We start from the raw sequence: 19971 nt of genomic DNA on the forward strand, positions 1-19971 counted from the left end.
TTGGTTCTCACCTCGGGGATGACAGCAACAGCCTCCTAGCTGGGCACTCTGCCTCGCTTTAGGCCCCCAGGGATGCTTTCTCCATAAAGCAGCCAGCATGACTTTAAAACATAAATCAGATTATATGATGACCCTGCTGAAAACCTACAGTGGCTTTCCATTACCCTTGGAAAAAGGATTCAGGTGCAAAGACTTGGCCATGGCCTAGAGTCTGCCCGACTCCCTCTCAGCCTTTCCCTCCCTCCATCCCCATGCCCCACCACACTCAGCAGCACTGGCTGTCTCTACATCTGGTGGCCCGTTAACTTTCCATTGCTTCTGCTTTGAATGTTCTTTTGCAAAATTGCACTTGGCTTCCATTTCCTCACCATTCAGGTCTTACCCAAAAAGCCTCCCCTTCCACAAGCACCCTGACAAATGCAGTACAGTTTCACGCCACATCTCCCTTTGCAATATTATCACACTGTCTTCTAAGGCTCTTTTCAGGATTGTAATTATTTGCTTGTTGGATTTTGTTTGTTTGTTTGTTTGTTTTCGGTCTTACTCTTCATCCAACTCTTTCTGAGTAGAAAGTCCATCTGTCTTATTTATGACTGTCTCCAGCACTAAAAAAGTGGTCTGCACACAGTAGGCGCTTCATTGGTACTCCCACCGGCTGCGTGACTGGAGGGTTTTGGACAGTCTGGTACCTCTGAGGCCTGGATCCTCCTTCCTTCTTCTGTTGTTACTTCCTCAACCAGGACTGTCTGAACATTAATCTAAATCAGGCTCCCTTCTGTGTTCTCTTTCATAAAACCTTGTTATTTCCTTCAGAGTTTTTAATAATAAATGTATGTACATGTTATATTCTGTGAAAGGAAAATAAACCTCAGGACCCCAAATTATGAAGTAAAAGGGAAAAGTCAAGCTGGGAGCTGCATCAGGCAACCTGCCTCCCATTTTATTTCTAAATGAGATAGCTACAAAGATTTTTTTAAAAGCTACATACCTCCCTCACAAGGGAAACTCCTTGTGGGCCCTAAAATCTTTAGTCTAAAACAGTTCTGTTGAATTTTATCCTGACAAAGTACATTGATAGCTTCTCTTCACAGCTGCAGGACAAAGAACAGGACTCAAAGCCATCCCTCTGCTCCCCCGAAACAAATGCATATCCGATTGCTTCCTCTGCCCTATGTTTATTTTACCTTCTGTAAAATCGCAGATCCACTGAGCTAGATGAATGCGTAAGTGACTGTTCCTCTTCCCCCTCTTGCATAGAGAAAAGCTGATCAGACCCAAAAGAAGGCGACTGTTTGCCTCTTATGTACCCACACCTTTTAAAAATGTCTTCCTCTTTCCCCATTAGCAGCTCTTTCCCCGCTAAATGCTGAAGTCCTCAAAATCATCTTTGGAGAAAGGCACAGACCTGTCTTCTGGGTGTATATTCTTAACCTTGGCAAAATAAACTTCTATATTGACTGAGATCTGTCTCAGATACTTTTTGTTTGCAATTCTATCTCCCCCACCACACTGTAAGTTCCAGCAGGGCAGAGACTGTATACTATTTAGTCACTGCTGCATACTCTGTGCCAGGGACAGACTAGGTGATCAGTTATTCTATATTGAATGAATATTAAAGTATTCTAAACTCCTCTTGGGTTTAACCATAGGGTAGAATATGAAAGCTATAGCTGACAATCGGTTGGCAGACCCTTCTCCTTGGGGAAAATTGAAATTTCCTTGCTACATCTATTCTGGACCTTTACATTTTGTATGAAGGTAATCAAAGCTGCTCTGATCTAGAGGAAGACATCTGTATCGTTTTCTCCAACAGGACAATTTGACAAAGGGGTTGGACCTAACTTTGCACGAGCTGATGATGAAGGAGACATCCTGGTGCTGTTCTCCAAGGTGGGTGGAGTGAAGGCAGCCAACTGGGTCCCACCTGAACAGGGAGCCTGCTGGCCATCACTGGGAGGAAAGACAGTCCTTGGGGCCATGCCTGGGTGGATTTTAGAAGATGAAGTCTGGCCATTGCTTTCTTCTATCCAGTTATATTGATGCAGATTTGAGTAGTGTTCAGGTGGCTCTGCTGTGAGAACCTCCAGCTGCTAAAAGGAAAACAAGAGGGAAAAGAATAAACAGCACATCCCATTGGCACCAAACAGCTTACTTAAACTTGCGAGCTAGGCATTATGAGGTGGTCAGTTCTCTAGAATGGGCTCTTCGAGCCAGCAGGAGATTCTGATAGTGACTTAGCTTATATTGGCTCCAAAGATGAGCTTCACTGTGCCTGTGATTCTTATTCTTATTTGGAAAATGGGCTAATAAGACTTCTGTATGATGCACAGGGCAGGGGGAAGATTGGCATGACAGGTGAACGGAATTCTGATGCAGAATCACCATCAGCTGGCTGTGGACCCTTGAGCAAACCAAAGTACTTCTCTGTATACTTAAAATGAAGGCGTTGGCATGTAAACCTAGATTCTGAAATGATTGCACAATCGGGTTTCTCATTTAATGCACCTCTCCTGTGGTAGGCTGGATACAGTCAAATTCCACACCCCATCACCCATACCAGTAAAATCCCTTCTCTGATTTGCTGAGCCCGGTCTCCTAACTGAAATTCCAACTCTGCCACCTGCTGCCTCAGGGCCTCACGTAACGTTTGCAGTTGCTCGGCCTCCTCCCTGCAAGTAAATAATAGAAAACAACCAAATTTAACAATCCTTCCCAGGTGCACTCTTCCATTGTCTCCTCATAATATAGGTTCTTCCTTTGCAGTTTCTTAAAAGAGAATGTCATCTTTATTTGTGTCAGTTGCAGACATTACTAAGGTTGTCTTCTTTAAAAAATAATAATAATAAATAAATAAATAAAAAATAAACCCTATTGCAGTATAACATAGTTCCCTTGTTTTAAGAGCACAATTTAATAATTTTTAATAAATTTACCAAATTGTGTAATCATCACCACTATCCAGTTTTAAAACACTTCTATTTCCCCAAGAAGAACCTGTATGCCCCTCCCTTTACAGTTAAACCCGATTTCCATCCCCAGCCCCAGGCAATGAATGACGAATCTACTTTTGGGACGTGTTTTCAATCTATGTGAAAATAATGCAGATTTTTGAAACTCTTCTAACTCCTCACATTTGCATTTGCACGAGCCCCATCCCATTGATTAAAGACATCCTGCTGGCAATGCCCCTGCCTTTTGACCTTCTCAATAGCCCTTGACTTAAGGAATAAGTATTGCTATCTAGCAAATGGCTCTCACAGATTCCCACAGAGAAAGCAAGAACAAGACCATGAAAGCAAAGGAAAAGCTGGCTGGTTTCTCATTAGCTCTGCTCCAGGGTGCTCATCTGTCCTGCCCTGATTACCTTCCTTGCTCCACGTGTGTGGGCTGGTACTTACTTTTATGGCTCCCTTAGGTAATTACCTTTCCTCCTCTGACATGTGCCTGGAAAAGAGGGCCTGCTGTCCCATAAGGTGCTGTTCAATTTCCTCTAAATACTCCCGGAAACTCTGGCATATCGTCTTCACGGCTTCCATCTCATGGACTGTGCACTGAGAACAATGAGAAAGAACTGAGAAGAAAGTCTTTTCCGATCTTCTGCAAGAGCTCACCATGGTGGAGCCTGTCTTCCCATTTGAGCTCACTTTTTTCGCAAACAGGCCCTACTGCTAATTTAAGGGGATGGGAATAGGAAAAGCCCAATATTTGGGTTCACAAAACAACTAGTGACAGTGCTCATCTGGGACAGAAGGGCAGCTGTTGTTGGGTGGCCTTTGGGTGACAATCGTTATGTCCCAGAGGCTGGAAGGCATTCTGGAGGCCTAGGTGATGTAGGGATGCAAGGATGTAGGTAGAAGAGAGGAGGGGAAGGGCCAGCATAAGGGTTTGTGAGAAGTTGAGTCTGTTTAATCTTGTTTAACTTTGGTGCTGGCTACTGCGTCACTCTGAGTATCAATAACATTGAACACATCTGTTCAGCTGGTATGTGTTTGATTAAAGAAAATCTGCTTAGAATAATTTTTATTAGTCTTAGTCCTGCTTAGTCACAGTCCTGGATGTTGGAATCTGCAGGATCAGCTTCATCCACCGAACAAGCCCACCCTGAGGAAGGCAGGCAAAGGTTGGGCATCCTGTCATCTCCAGGAGTTGGAGTCTAGAATTGAACTCCGTCTACCCTTTTAATCCTTCCCATTGCTGCTGATGTAGTCATCCTTTAAATCTGACTTTCTCTCTTAGGCTGTGCCTTTGCCTTGGTTTTCTAATTTAAATATATTCCTGCAGCCCCTGAGAACTTCGGAACTCTCCACTAACAGACTTGACCACCCTCCAGTCTGGCTCCAGCAGACCAGGGCTGTGTCCCTGGGATGACCTCAGCCTCCCCATTCCCCATGAAAAAGCCTGCCTGAGAAATCTGAAGGCTGCCAGGAAAATTTACTGTTTGCTTTTGCCAACACCTGACATAGGCCCTTTCTGAGAGGATTTATTAAAAGTTGATTATAATTGTAAATATGTATTTCTTACAACTCACAAGCGTCTCTCTCAAGGACCTGAGAGCCATTCCTTTGAAATGTAATCATCTGGAAGGTTTGGGCCTCTGTCCCCAGTCTCTTGGAGGGCAGAATCCTAACTTCAGTTACTGCTGGCTCACAAACACAGCTGGTCTAATGGCATTGACATGGACCAATTCTTTGTGATTTTTCACTTTTCTGGCTCTACTGAGTCCCTGCTCTCCACCCTCCCTTATTCTCTCTTTAGAATACCCAAATCACCTCTGCACAAATTGAAGTGGAGCTCAGCTCTTTCCCCTACTGTCAGTAGTTTCTGAACACAATCTGTTTTCATGGCTTTAACTAAAGCTATTTACCTTTGGCACCTCCAAGCCCAGTCCATTTGCTGGCACTCTGATGACTTGCTGAGTTCTTACCAGCTATCCCCTTTGTTTTGCATCCTGGGTTGGATCATGCTTTGAAATCCATGACCCAGAATTCCAGGGCCACTAACCATCTGAATTTGAGTAATATTAATGCTTGTTGGGCCCTAAAGCCATCTCTGTCCGACCCACAGGCTTGGACCCCTTCCCAAAATCAGCTCAGCAGAGGCTGCTAGTTGACTATCACAATCTTTCCCTTTATTCTTGTTAACAAGAATACTTTAGAGGCAGCCATGTGTCTAGCTAAAAAAATATATATTTCCCAGCATTCCTTCCAGAGACAATGGCCAATGAGATGGGAACAGAGAACATGCTGTGGGGCTTCTGTGATGTTCTTTAAAGGAAACTGATTTTGCAGCCTGGCTCTTTTTAACCTTCTCTTCTTCCTCCTTCCATGGAGACCAACCTTACAGCTAGGTGGACTCCTCTAGCCCTGTTTCTAGGAAGTCCCAGATTTCTTACCTTTCCTCTCTAAACCACATGGCCAACATCCTGGCAGCCTGATGGCTATTTTTACCAGAATTGTCATAATGAAAATACTTTCCTAAGAGTAATGTTTTTATATTGAAAATTCTCCATATTTTGTTTTGGGAGTTTGGTTTTGATTCTATCCTCTAATTTTTATACTGAATAACATATTTTGCATAGTAAAGCTCCCCAATTACTCTTGCATCAATGTGAGTGAATTTGAACCAGTTAGGGGATCTCTGAAGCGATACTGATGTTGGCAGGAATGCTAGATTATGGCTCTTAAGACCAGAAAAGATCTTGGAGACCACGAAGGGCATCTGTTATAGATACATGTTCTGACATAGAATGGCTAGTTAACTTGTCTGTGGTCAAAAAATAACACTTAGATTTCAAACCCAAATCTCTTGGTTCATTTCTTTTCTTCTAAGATCGGAGTCACAGCAGGGACCACAGTATAGTTGAACACAAGGATAAGTTGCTTGTCCCTTAGCGGCAGGCTGTTTGAGTGGTTCTAGTAGCTTCCTATCAGGTAACCAAGACTTCCCAACTGGTTCAAATTCACTTCAAAGTTCTAGGGACAGTGACGCCAGGGTCATGGAAGTGTGGTGCTCAAATAGGCTGAACATCATAAACACTGAATTTTATGCTCATCTAGTTATTTTGGGGCAGCCTTTTGTGATTGAAAGGCATAAGACTGGGGTGCTTGGGTTTGGGAATAACTGATGGAGTGTTTGTTCTCTGAGAAGGGAGGGATGCGGAAGATTCTGAAACGGTGCCATCTTCTGGTCATTTGGAAATATCGAAAAAAACATTTTAGCCCTAGAATAAGTATAGAAATGATTTCATAATAAAGAAAACTGTAGGTAAGAAAAATAAATAAATAAAACTCCTCGAAAACAGAATGTTTTGAATGTTTCCTCCCCCTCCTCCTCCTCCTCCTCCTCTTCCTCCTCCTCCTTCTTCTTTCTTCTTTTTCTTACAATATAAAGGCTTGATTATAACCTAAATGCCAAATGCAAGTTCTGCTCTACTGACCCAAACCCATTGAAACAAATTTTAACTTCAATGGTAAGAGCACCATCACCAAAAGACAATGAATTTTCACTTCCAATATGCTCATATTACTTTTCCTTATTTGTATACCTTTATTTTTCTCTAAAACTAAATCATAAACAATATGGAAGTACTTCTAAAATTCAGAAATCTTATTTCTGATAGATCTTATTTTATTTTCTGGAATTTTTTTTGAATTAACACTTTTTAAAATTAACAAATTATCCTGAAGAATTTACCTATATATAACAATTTAGTTATACCAAAAAACCATTTTTTTAAATTAACAAATTATTGCAAAGAACTCACTTATATGTGAAAATTTAATTATATCAACATCAACAAATCATTACCCTAGAAAACCCAAAGAGGCCAGAAAAATGGCATTTATCAGTTAGTCAAATGTTTCTCTACAGTGTTATATATTGCTATTGCTATATTAGGGGGGTAAGATAAGGATGTTTTTGAGTCTTCAAGTCCTTTACGTAAAATTGCTCTTAGTTTCAACATCTGCTCAGAACTCCCATTGTCTTCTTCTTCATCCTTTTTTTTTTTTTTTTTTTTTGAGAAGGAGACTCACTCTGTTGCCCAGGCTGGAGTGCAGTGGCATGATCTTGCCTCACTGCAGCCTCTGCCTCATGGGTTCAAGTAATTCTCTCGCCTCAGCCTTCTGAGTAGCTGGGATTATAGGCACACACCACCACACCGAGCTATTTTTTTTTTTTCTGTATTTTTAATGGAGATGGGGTTTGCCATGTTGGCTAGGCTGTTCTTGAAGTCCTAACCTCGGGTGATCCACCCACCTCAGTCCCCCAAAGTGTTGGGATTACAGGTGTGAGCCAACATGCCCGGCCTCCCATTGTCTTCTAAGAGATGTCCACCTCTGCTTATAATCTTCACTTGGTTCAAGAGCTATTTCCTGTTAATATTTTCATAAATAAATTTTCTAGCCATGTCTAGCACTTGGCATCTAATTTAAAGCCAATTTTCTTCGGAATATTTTTCAGGCATTACAAACCCAGGCTCACTCATAGTAGATGCTGCTGCATGCAGTAACTTGTTCTCTTTGTGCTTTAAATGTCTTTAAGCAGTCTCCTCTTATGGAGGAATGCAATCCCCTATTTCTACTTGCTTTCCAGCACATGTGTCTGTGCACATATGGATGCCTGCATAGAAGTATAAATATGCACACGTATACGCATGTATGTTTGAATTGTTTCCTTTGAGTGTATTTTTCTGTTTCTTTGGATGTAAATAAAGGGAAATTCATTGTCATCTGGTAAAACCTTATATAGCACCCATTTCAGCAGGTGTATGATGCCAAATCAACTGGATATAAAAGTACCTTTTTTTGTATAATTGCAAATTCTAAGAGGAAAGAAGGTGAACGCAATAGGAGACAAAGCATTAGAAGCCTTTGGATGGTGGCCCTCACCCATTCAAACTCCTACTTGTTTAAAATCTACCCACGTCTGAGGATAGTTACTGAGCATAATGGGCCACAAAACCTCCCTGTTTTCTGCAGAAGTGTTGATATGCCAAAGTGTCAAATCAGGAGGAACATCTATTTCCAGCTGCCAAATCTCTCCACAACAGCTGGGGCTACTCACACCCAAAGCCCTCTTTTGACACTAGGCACGAGGAATAAGAAGAGCTGGGTCCACACTTGGTCACCCTGGAGCTGGCCCAAGTTTAATCTTCTGCTCCTATTCTAAATAATATCCTTACCATGATGAATCTGGCTGTAGCTTCCTGTGCCTGTTTCCCCAGGGCCACCTCTTACTCTTTCCAGCCTACCTTCCTCTGAGAAGCTGCAATCCTTCTACCTGCGAATCTGCTCCCAGGTGCTAGATGCCCACTCGTACTTTCAATCCCCAGAACCGTGCTTCTGCAAATTCATCAGGACACCCCCAGTACCTCACAGACTCTCAAACCTTTTACACTAATGGTCTTACTCGGCTGTGCTACTGACCAGTCATGGTCTCTGGATGCTGTGGTTTGCCTGATAGATTACACACCCTCTGGCACCTGTAGTCAGAACCACTTTTGAGCCACTCTCAACCCTGGTACCTCTTTTATTTGCACTGATTTGTCCAAGGCACCCCAGCTATATGAAAGAACCTCATTAGGTAGGTCGTGTTTTCAGTTTGTGTCATGGGAGGCTGTGTTAGCCATTTTTCTTTTTTCAAGATATAGCTTTTATTGTTCAAGATACAGCTGTTGCCATAGATACCTAATTATAATACTAAGGAATAAATTAAGTGATAGTACATCCCAAAGACAATTTGATGCAATAGATGTCTCACTTCTTAGTCTATGAATATATGTTTGTTATTTGTCTTCTGAACACAAATAATAAATTATTTATATTGTTTTTAAGAGTGGTGATGTAAACAAAATTTAGATAGTATCTTATTGTGGAATAAACATCTATAGCATTTACACTAAAAGAATGAAATTGGATATGTCTAGAAGAACCATTTCTTCTGGAGTTTTGAACACAATTTTGTTATTTTTAACAAAATATAAAACTAAATATGACTTAAAATCTTTGTAATGCTTGTCTTAAATGTAAATTAGAAAAATAATCTTTCTTCAGGATATGCATTCCTATGTTAGACCAACAACCAGTCTTTCTTTGTCGAAACTGGAGTACCTAATTCTAGGATTTAATATTTTTCCCCATACGGCCTCTCAAAATGTCACCTTCTCCAGCTATCTTTCATCCCTAACATTTTTCCCTTACAAACTATGTGATCGAGTAAATGTTTATTCTCTTAGAGCTGAGTTTTACAGCCTTGACACTATTGACATTTTGGGCCAAAGAATTCATTGTTGTGGTGGCTGTTCTGTGTATTTTAGGATGTTTTTCAGCATTCCTGGCCTCTACCCGCTCGTTGCCAGTAGCAACCACCCCCCTCCCATTGTGGCAACTAAAAATATTTCAAAACATCGTGAAATGTCATCTGGGAGTTCAGAGGTGGGAAATTATCCCCAGTTGAAAACCACTTACTTAGGGCATTTAAAATCCCCTCAACAAATGATGTAAATAATGACGATAATAATGATGATGGTGGTGGTAGGTGGTGGTGGTGATAGTTATGGTGATGACGACCCTACTGTTATCCAGGACTTGAACCAAGGTCTTTTGATACTCAAGAAGGACCCAGCATACATTAGGTCTTGTTCTTTTCTTCCACTGAACTTTTGGAGAATATACCTAGTACTGAGCACTATGCCTAAATGAAGATTTCTCTTACCTGTTCAACTCTGACTAATATTAGGTTCATATAAAAATATTCCAAATGCCTGGGAGTCTTGCAATTAAAAAATGATCTGATAAATTATTTAAACTTTCCTGTAATCACTTTCTTTATATCACATTTATGTAAGGCAATTTTCATACGTTGAAAGGCCAAGTAGTAATTTGTTTTATCTTTCAAATAATCACTTTGTAATGTTAATTTTACACTTATATAGATTTAGATATTTTAAAGTCAGACACTTCTTTGCTTGGACTGTAGTGTCAAGCAATTTACTGTTACTCAAATTGAATTTGAATTTGGACTTCCCACTTAGTCATTAGCAGGCATTGAGATAATTATTTAAACTCTCTCAGTTCTAGTTTTCTTGTCTGTAAAAGAAGAAGGACCTGGCATATATTAGGAGCCCAACAAATATTTATGGAATGGATTAAAATGAAGATTAAATGACATAATGGAAAATGGTCAGCATAGGCACTCACTGAATATTTGTGGACTTAAGAGAATGGGAAGGTAACTGCAGGCACCAAACAGTAGGCGCTCAGTAAATCATGGTTCCACTTCACCCTGCTCTACCTACGTTCTCTGTGCGAGCCCCCTCACCTTTTCAACTCACTATACAAGTGGTTTTATGTGCAATAGTCTTAATTTTTTAATCAATGGCTGGCCTTGAAAGCCTAGATCATCTCTTGCCTTGAAAACTTGCTAAAAAGGAGAAACTGGAAGGGCTCATTAAACACTTACTGATGAATCAAGGGCTAGAGAAGGCTGGAGCCATTTAGTCCTCAGTAACTGTAGGGTCCACCTTTCAATAGATTCAGCAAAGGTGACCAAAAGCCTCTCTATTTGACATGAGAAGCTCTAAGTTCAAGACCTGAACAATGCAAAACAGTCACAAAAATTGATTATAAGAGTAACATACCCACACAATTAACATTACCTAGAGCTTTCCATGTGCCACATGCTGAGCTGAGTGGTTTACAGGGTTCATCTTATTTAATCCTAAAACAATCCTGTGTCAGTTTTACAAAAATATTTTTACAAAATATTTTACAAAAATATTAAATGGCTTGTGCAAGATTATACAGCTAAACAAATTTAAGACACAGAACTTCTCAGCTAGAACTGGAGATGAGTTACAGATGTGTTAATGCTTATAACCTTAGACATATGAATGTATGGTTCTACTCCTCAGTTTTCCCGCCTGTAAAATGAAGATTAATAATAAAATTTGCTTTGCTTATTTCTAAAGGTGATTGATTGGAAGTATCAAGAAGAAATGTGTGATACTGTATCATAAACAATAAAGCGCTCTACAAATGTTATTCATGATGTAAAATAGAAACGTTTGCCCTGAGATCTTGCATTCAGCAAGGAAGTATGAACATTATCCCTGAGGTGTTTATCATGGGTGCATTTGCCTCTCCATCTTTGCAAGTGTGAACACTTACGGAACATAGCTCCCTCACTGTAGTGTCCTGAAGGGCTTTCAAAGTCGTCATGAACTGGGCTTCCCGGTGACCAGTGAGTGAGCAGAGGGAGTGCCTACAGACTGAGGGTTCAAGGCCAGGGCTTTGCCTCTCCCAGTGGCAGTGGGAGTGGTGATGACAGCAGATGCAGCAGTGGGCGGGTATAGCATGGCAGGTGCCCAATGGGCAGATACTAGGGAAGCCTGAGTCTAGAGAGACGGATTTGGTGAGGGGCTGGGGCCCATATGTCAAGGCCTTGTTGCTTGGAACTGAACAGAAATGCCAGGGCCTGGGCTCACATACAAAAGTCTGAATGGAAGCATCATTGTACTGTCTTGCTTCTGTCCCCAGTCTTGGTTCTGTTGTGGTAACAGGATCACACATAGTGCATTCTAAAGATGTTCCTCTGGGACCAGTCCCCAAGGACACAGCACCCTGAGCAGCCGACACCAGGTTGGAGGACATCTGGGTCACTACAGACCTGGAGTTGCCAGTATTTAAAGGAAGGTTTTCCATCTCAGCTTCTGGCCTAGGTAGTATCTGACCCAAAGTACAAGACCTTGACTTCACCTGGGCAGGATCTCCAGGCAGTTTATGGAGGTGGAGAATGGGCTTTTCAGATGTTTGAGCAAGGTCAGTGGCATAAGGTATGATTTCACTGTGCTTGGGGACACACTGTGATGAGCTTTCTGGTGCCAGTAAGCTGTGGTTGGTGTCAGGACAGAGTCCACTGCTTTCCTCTTCTCTTGGGGCCTCAGAGTCAACATGAAGGAACTTGTCTTGAGTATGATCATTTCCAGGTGATCTTTGAGACTCAAAGTGGTGGCTTTGCACTTTGCCAGCCCCCTCAAGCCTCAGAAAACTATCCTGCATTTCTGTGATGCGGGTTATCATAAACCCCAGAGGATGATCATATTTGGAAGTGGCTGTGGATCCGGTAACCTCATATTCATTGTGGGACATTGGCAGAAGCTGCCGCAGATGGCTGTCTTTCCTTGGGTGTTCTCCCCTCATGGTGGTCTTGGCACAGGCCATGTCTGGGATATACAGCTCTGGTGGCTCCTCCATGGCCTCAAGCAGAAACTCTTCCTCCACCACAGATGCTGAGGCCTTTTCTTCCAAGGCACTCGTGTCTTGGCTTGAAAAAGATGCGCTCACCCTACTCTTGGAATCTGGCCCATCTGACTGTAGTTGATAGTCCTGGGATGATCCTACGCTGTGACTCTGATCTCTTGGTTTTCTACCACCATTCTCAGCAGGACTCTGGCTGCTTGGCAAGGAAGGCATCTGTAGAGGAAACCAGGACAAAGGGAAACAGGTCAGGAAGTGGAGGAGGCAACAGGTTTAAGGCGAGATTTTCTTCTTGTCATTGCCATTAGGAGTGTTTTGTCATTGACTCCTTAGGAGTCAGGAGACAAGGGTTGCAACATTAGGTTTTGCATCTGTTTACCACTTTACCAAGGTCCCCCTCTCTAGGGGGCTCAGCTTCCTTGCTTAGAAAAATCAAAAGGAAAGGAAGGCCACACTTTCTGGCACCTTGTCTAATATGACTCCATCTTCCCCTGCCCCTTGGGTGCAGGTGGTTTGTGCCTTCTCAAGCTTTCCAGCTGTGGCTTGATTTAAAACACCCCTCTTTCTGAGTTAGCTGTGAGTGAGGTTTGGGTGGCAGCCTGGTTGATAGGGCTGAAGTGGGATGTGAGGGATGAGCAACATGGCCCTGTTCCAAACCCTCCTACCTGGAGGGGCAGCGGTTCCAGCGGGTCCTCCAGGAACCCACTGCTGTCAGACTGGCAGCTATTTGCTCTGTCCACCCTGGCACCTGCAGAAGGAAAAAGGTCTTTAGGTTATTAAAGGGAAAACATGCGGCCAGCAGGACTGGGATCAACCCCTCTAGGTGCCTGACACACCATGGATCCTGCAGAAATGCCCACTGTGTGGAAGAAAAAACAAATGAAGGAATTCCAAGGATGTTTTTTTCTCCATTGTCAGAGAGCTCACATAAAATTGCATCACTGGTTTCCTGATACAAAGAATAAAACATGAAACGAAGGAAGAGAAACTAATGTCTCTCAAAACCAAAGAACAATATGGTTGTGAGATGAATCTTTACTAAGGGAAAGAAAATCCAGAAGGAAACACATATGCCTTAAATGCCACACTAATAAAATAATAAAAGACCACATTTTATATATTTGTGTGTGTGTATATATATATATATATATTCTTGTTCTTTTTACTAAAATTTGGATAAGGACCCTTTGCTAGCTGCAGCTGTATTATTTCTATGACTACAAGTTTGTGCTCGTGTTTTAGATCACTGCTCTTGTCACCAGGAGAGGCTGGGACATGCAGAGAAAGGGCAAAGTCACATGTGGGCAGGTTATGACTTTGTAAACAGGAGCATCCATGAAATGTTAAATCTATCTGTAGATTCTTATGTAAATATTAAGTTATATATTGTGGGGGAAATAGTTGGCTACCAGAGTGTCTCCATGCTAAAGATTAAATTATGGAATTTTTTTTCTCTTCTTTAATGAGAAATGCTTTCAGTTATAACACAGTATAGGCTCTAATAGGCAGTCTCTCAGGAGGAGGGGGTTGCAAGGTGGCCTCCTCAGAATACAAGGAGCAGAGGGAGGAGCTTTGTCTGTCCTGGGAGAAGATTGGTTATGTGTTTGGGAGGTGAATTAAAAGGAAACAGTTCATTGTCCTTAGATATAATGCTTGAGTATTTGGTACCTAAGTGATAAATAGGGGATTTGCCTTTGCTTGAACAACCGCTGAAGAAGAGTTCAAGGGAGGGAAATGATCCTAGCCTCTGCTTAGATCTCTGCTGGACCTCACCTTGAAGGACAGTTCCACTCACAAAAGCAGCATCATTCTTCTCCCTTTGGGCAACAATCCCCAAGATCCTTAACGGTCCATGTGTCTGAGCGAAGACAGCAAGTGGAGACAGTCCCACAGGTGGCCGACCCAGCCCAAAGCCCAGCTAGCTCAGCCTGAGGCCAAAGTCAAGAGAAAGTAACAGCTCAATTTTGTATAATTAAACATTATAAACTCCATATTCTTTAATTCAGCCTCAAACCTAACTAAAAGCTAAAAATCAGAGGGCATACATTTTAAAATAGCTCAATCCTAGAGAGATTGAGAAACTTTGAGCAAAATTTTGAGAATGCTTATCTTTGGCCTCGCCGTTGCCTCTTGTTACATAGTTAAGGGTAAAAAAATAGAAAATATTTGCAAGTCATAGATCTATATGAGACTTCTGCTTCTGGAAAGCTGTAGTAATAGGGACTAGATTTTTCCTCGTACCCGAACCAGCTGAAAAACCAGACAAGATATGTTAAAAAAAAAAATGGTTTTCAAGACAGTGGACCTCAGACAGTTATAGATAGCCGTCCTTGAGAGACAGGAATAAGTGATGTGATGTAAACCCTATAGTTACCCAGCTTAGTGCTTTGAGAGAGTTTACAGGTCTTGGCATGAGAAGGGGGAACCCAGGCTGAGCCTGGCAGACACATGAAGCTGAGGAAACAGAGCTAGGAGTCCAAAAAGACTGAGCCAGCTAGAGTTCAAATGGCACATAGAGGAGAAGAAGGAGCTGCACACAGAGAGAACTCTAAGAGAGTCTCCCTTGAGTATTCAGCTGAGTACTGATGAGCTCATGCATGTGAAAAACCACCAAAAGCTGGGAAGAGAACCACCAGAAAGGATCAGGGGAAACACTGCCCAGTACTCATCCAGAGCCTGGAATAGGGAATGCGCCCACCAGCCAGATGCAAAACCTTCTATTTCACAGGACATTGAGGGGTAGAATACTCAGAAGTGTTTTGCTTCAGGAGTAAGAAATAATTAGCCTTAGAATGACCACTGCTCTGGTCTCACCCAACGAGCCTTAAAAGCAAGACCTGAAAGAATTAAACTGTTTCCAAGTAACTTAATTGTGTCCGAGATATAAGCAAAAGAATATTTATGGGAATATAGTACTATCTACCACCTATATGGTCTAACATATTTTACCTATATGGTAAAATCCAAATGTCTGGCATATATTAAAAAATATCAAGTGTGCAAAGAAGCTGGAACATATGATCCATTATGAGGAGAAAAAATCAATCAATAGAAACCACCCTATTACTAATGCTGATCTTAGAATTATCAATTGAGAAAGAGCATTAAAACATTTATTAAAACTATATCCCATATGTTCAAGAAGCTAGAGAAAGATGACCTATGTTAAGTGGAGATATGCAAGATATTTTTTAAAAAACCCAAATTGAACTTCTAGACATGAAAACAACAAAGTCTCCAGTAAAATTTATAATGGATATATGTAGCAGATTAGAGATTGCAGAAGAAAAGATTAGTAATATTTCAAAGAAAAGTTTGTTTCACAAAGTCCAACTAACTCCAAGCACCAGAAACATGAAGAAAACTACACTAAAGCACATAAAAATCAAATTACTAGCCAAGCGCAGTGGCTCACTCTTGTAATCTCAGCACTTCGGGAGGCCGAGGCAGGCAGATGACCTGAGGTCAGGAGTTCAAGGTCAGCCTGGCCAACATGGTGAAACCCCGTCTCTACTAAAAATACAAAAATTAGCCGGCATGGTGGTGCATGCCTGTAATCCCAGCTACTTGGGAGGCTGAGGCAAGAGAATCGCTTGAACCCAGGAGGTGGAGGTTGCAGTAAGCTGAGATTGTGTCACTCCACTCCAGCCTGGGTGACAGAGCAAGTCTCTGTCTCAAAAACACAAACAAACAAAAAACAAAAACAAAAGAAAGAAAAATTACCCAACGCCAATTACTTTTTATAAAAATCCTTAAAATCAACCAGAGAAAAGGAACATTAAATATAGAGTTAAAAAAGATAAGGATGGCAGATTTCTCCTTGGAAATAATCCAAGTAAGAAGACAGTTGAGTAACATCTTTAGGGTATTGAAAGAAAAAAATCATGTGGGTAAGCATTGAATATTTTATTTATTTATTATCTACATCTTTAAAAAAGATAATTGACTATTTAAACAAAAAAAATTAACAATGTTGTGTGGGATTTATAACAAAGACCTAGAAGAGTCTACAAACATAAACACCTGTTACTATAAAACTGAATAATGTGTAGAAAAGGTGCTGCCTGAGAGATTTTCCTTTAACTCTGATGTGTGACTTTTACAGAACCTTTAACCTGAGTAATAGAACAGCTGTTCACTGTTGTCAGAGGAAATAGCATATACTCACTACATATTTATTATAAGAAATTTACTAGTGTAATATTTAAGACTTCACCACCATTGTTATAATTAGTTCAATCCATATTAAAACTTTTCAGTTTCCTTTAGGATTAGCAAAAATACCACCTGTTTTCCTCCTTATATCAACTGTGGGTACGAAATTCATGATGATTCTTGTAGTAACCTTTCAAAAGCTCAATGCAGAACTTTAAATGTTTTTTCAGTACTATGCAAACGGCCCTGCACACTTTGATGGGAGCCCCTCTGCTTAATAACCTGTTGAGTGGGCAGCCCATCCTGAAGAATTTTCCACACAAACTTCCTGTTAAACGCTCCCTTTCTGTGCTTCTGGGCCCACAGCCTGTTAGTACTCCCGAGGTCTCTGCAGTAGACAAAGTATGGGATAGGACAGCATGAGACAGAACTAACTTCCACTCCTCATTCCCACTCCCAGACTATAGAGGCATTAGGGGAACCAAAGATATTCAGCAGAAGAGGTTGAACCTTGGTGAAAGATGGACAAGACAGACTTTGGAACCTCTAGCTGTTTCTATATGTTTTGATGCAAGATTTGCACAACAAACTGTGAAGCACTCTCCATGCATCATTATTGTTATTTCAAATTTTCAAAAAATTTCTAAGCAGTTACTATTCTTGAATATAAGCTTCATATGCAATGGTTGCTATTCCCCATTTTACAACGCATGGATGAAATTTTACATTAGAACACGAGGACAGAGTGATATGTTAGAGCCCATTTGTCCATGTGCTGGCTGGTTTATACCAATTTGGTTGATATGGTATAGCTATGTCCCCACCCAAATCTCATCTTGAATTGTAGTTGACATAATCCTCACATGTCATGGCAAGGACCTGGTGGGAGGTAATTGAATTATGGGGGCGGTTCCCCCACCCATGCTGTTCTTGTGACAGTGAGTGAGTTCTCATGAGATCTGATGGTTTTATAAGCATCTGGCATTTCCCCTGCTGGCTCTCATTCTCTCTCCTGCTGCCCTGTGAAGAGGTGCCTTCTGCCATGATTGTAAGTTTCTTGAGGCCTCCCCAGCCATGCAGAACTGTGAGTTAATTAAACCTCTTTTCTTTTTTAAAAAATTATTTTAAGTTCCAGGGTACATATGCAGGATGTGCAGGTTTGTTACATATGTAAACGTGTGCCATGGTGGTTTGCTGCACATATCGACCAATCACCTAGGTATTAAACCTACAATGCATTAGGTATTTTTCCAGTTGCTCTCCCCTGACCCCCACCCTCCCCTGACAAGCCCCAATGTGTGGTGTTCCCCTCCCTGTGTCCATGTGTTCTCATTTAAACCTCTTTTTTTATATATATATAAATTACCCAGTCTCCGGTATTTCTTCATAGCAGCATGAGAATGGCCTAATACACTGGTCCAAATGAAAATAAACAACCACAAACAAAGGGTCCCTAAAAGGTAGAAAGAGTAATTTCCTCCAAAAGAGGTATACTTGTGATATAACTGTTGCCTTTCATTAACTGTACTTGTGTAAAGCACAAAAAACAAACCAATCTCTGAAACTCACTTAAGCAGTAAAAAATCAGACATTGAGAACCTCACTTAGATGATGAGATCAAATGGTGGAATTGGGCATAGTTCTCCCAGGTGAATAGGCTTATTTATCTTGTGTTTGTTTTAGAAGTGAAATGCATGCATCTCAATCATTTTGAGAGATTCACCAAGCAAAATGTGGGCCAGGTTACTGATGGTTTAGTTTCTTCAAGAGGCTAAAAATCCTTTCTCCATATAGAGTACCTTTCCAACAACTAGACTATGTGCATCTAGATATAGGATTTCCAAATTCTAAATATTCCCTTAGGGTCGTAGAAATTAAATGAGGCAAAGGATGAGAAATCACCTAGCTCAGAATGGCCATGATGGATTATTAAACAAACAGACAAATACAAATGTACATCGTTTATCACTCCCACACCCTCACACCTAATATGTAATACAATATATCACACCTAATATGTAATACATTGCCTTTGGGGAAGGCAATATGGCATCTGGCAAGAGTAATAGAAGTGGTACCAGCACGCCTGGCCAACCCCACCCAGTTCCTTCAGCTAGCTAAGCCAAGACTGGGGGAACTTGAGACGTCTCATTACCTCTAGTGATATTTTCCCTAGGCACTCAATATGCTGAAGGAGCCACAGTTCTTCCTTACTCTGCTCCAGTGGGGCCTTGACCTCCCACCTGGCACCTACCAGTCCTTTCCCTCCAGCTAGATCTTATCACCTAAGCGTTCTACTGCTGGCTGAATCCTGTTCCAAAACAGTTGTGTAAATGGAATCCTTCACCACCACCAAGCCCTGCACAATTTTTTTCATGTCTCCTTAGACTGCTGGTTCCCCCATCCTGCCTATCCCATAGCTCCAGGGGGTCCACTTCTGTACACCGAATGCTATTGAAATCTAGTTAGGCTCCATGCTGAGTCATCTAGAAAAGTCGAAGCCTGCTCTACTGGGGTCCGATTCTGACTCTCTTACTTAGAGGCTGTGTGATCTGGAGCTTGTCACTTACTCTCTCTGAGTCTGTCTCCTCATAGGGAAAATAATGAATATGGTAATACTATGTTACTTGTGGGGTTGCAATAAGGATAATATCCAATAATATATTTCTAATAATATATAGGCTATATAATGTTATATGTAAATTTTTGCTGCAGGACATCATTAATATCTATTATAACTCAATCTTCATATCATTACTAATAATCATGGTTAATATTAATATTAATTAGAAATTACCTTTTTCAGCACACAACTGTCTTCATGGAGATAAATTTTTACCCTCCCAATTAGGGGGACCCTGCCTGGGACAGGACTACTCTACTGACTTGTGAGTTGGGAAACATTTCTGCCTAGGAGACAGATGCCTCAGGCACTTTGATGGAATAATCACCAGATGGCAGCATTACACCAACCACAGAGTGGAAGACCCCGGTCCCTGCCAAAGGACCTTTGGAACGACTAAAATTAGTAAGAAAAGTCAACCTGCTTTTCTGGGCTGGGCTAGTAACAAAAGCTTCTGAATTCTAGGTGGAAAGTTCATGTTTAAAATAGTCTGAGTTCATAGAAGCTAGGAAATTGAAAGATACGTAGGAAGAGGGAGAAAAAGCAAAGAGGTGACGGGGTGTGAAGTGTGATAAAGTTGTGTACAGCAAGAGAAATGTTTCAACCTCAGACTGTTTGAAGTTAACTGTCTTCCTCAATCAATTCTACTTTACCTATTTCATTGTCAAGTTCCTATCTCTTCTGTCCTCCAATGGCACAAAATTCTGTGACAGCTCTGTGGTGAAGCTGAGTCACCAAGCAAGTTAGCCTAGAGTTGGAATGGACATTAGAGATTAGGCCCAAACCAATGCTTTTAGGAGCTGGGCAGGTGGCGTAAGTATGTGGAACAGCTAGGCTTCAGGACAATGGGCGGTAGTGTGAATTGTTTGGACCAGAGAGCAGTTGTTCCTTTGAAGGCATTTTACAAAATTAATTTTCAATGTTTCGTAGAACAAA

The 19971-nt window shown here is 41.3% G+C and overlaps 1 protein-coding gene across 2 annotated transcripts in view; it reads right to left on the minus strand.

Annotated features, from left to right (window-relative positions):
- Positions 1 to 908: 908 nt before the first annotated feature.
- ITPRID1 (ITPR interacting domain containing 1) overlaps positions 909 to 19971 on the minus strand; it is a 134781-nt gene continuing 115718 nt past the window's right edge. For both annotated transcript variants that reach the window (XM_015133759.3, XM_077996953.1), the window contains 5 exons: positions 12923 to 13005; positions 11169 to 12473; positions 3424 to 3551; positions 2558 to 2669; positions 909 to 2090 (listed from right to left, as the gene is read on the minus strand). In XM_015133759.3, coding sequence (XP_014989245.3) covers positions 1779 to 2090; positions 2558 to 2669; positions 3424 to 3551; positions 11169 to 12473; positions 12923 to 13005 — 1940 coding nt within the window. In that variant the 3' untranslated portion in view covers positions 909 to 1778. The remainder of the gene's footprint in view (positions 2091 to 2557; positions 2670 to 3423; positions 3552 to 11168; positions 12474 to 12922; positions 13006 to 19971) is intronic.

Source organism: Macaca mulatta, chromosome 3 (assembly GCF_049350105.2).
Source record: "Macaca mulatta isolate MMU2019108-1 chromosome 3, T2T-MMU8v2.0, whole genome shotgun sequence".
Taxonomy (NCBI): Eukaryota; Metazoa; Chordata; class Mammalia; order Primates; family Cercopithecidae; genus Macaca; species Macaca mulatta.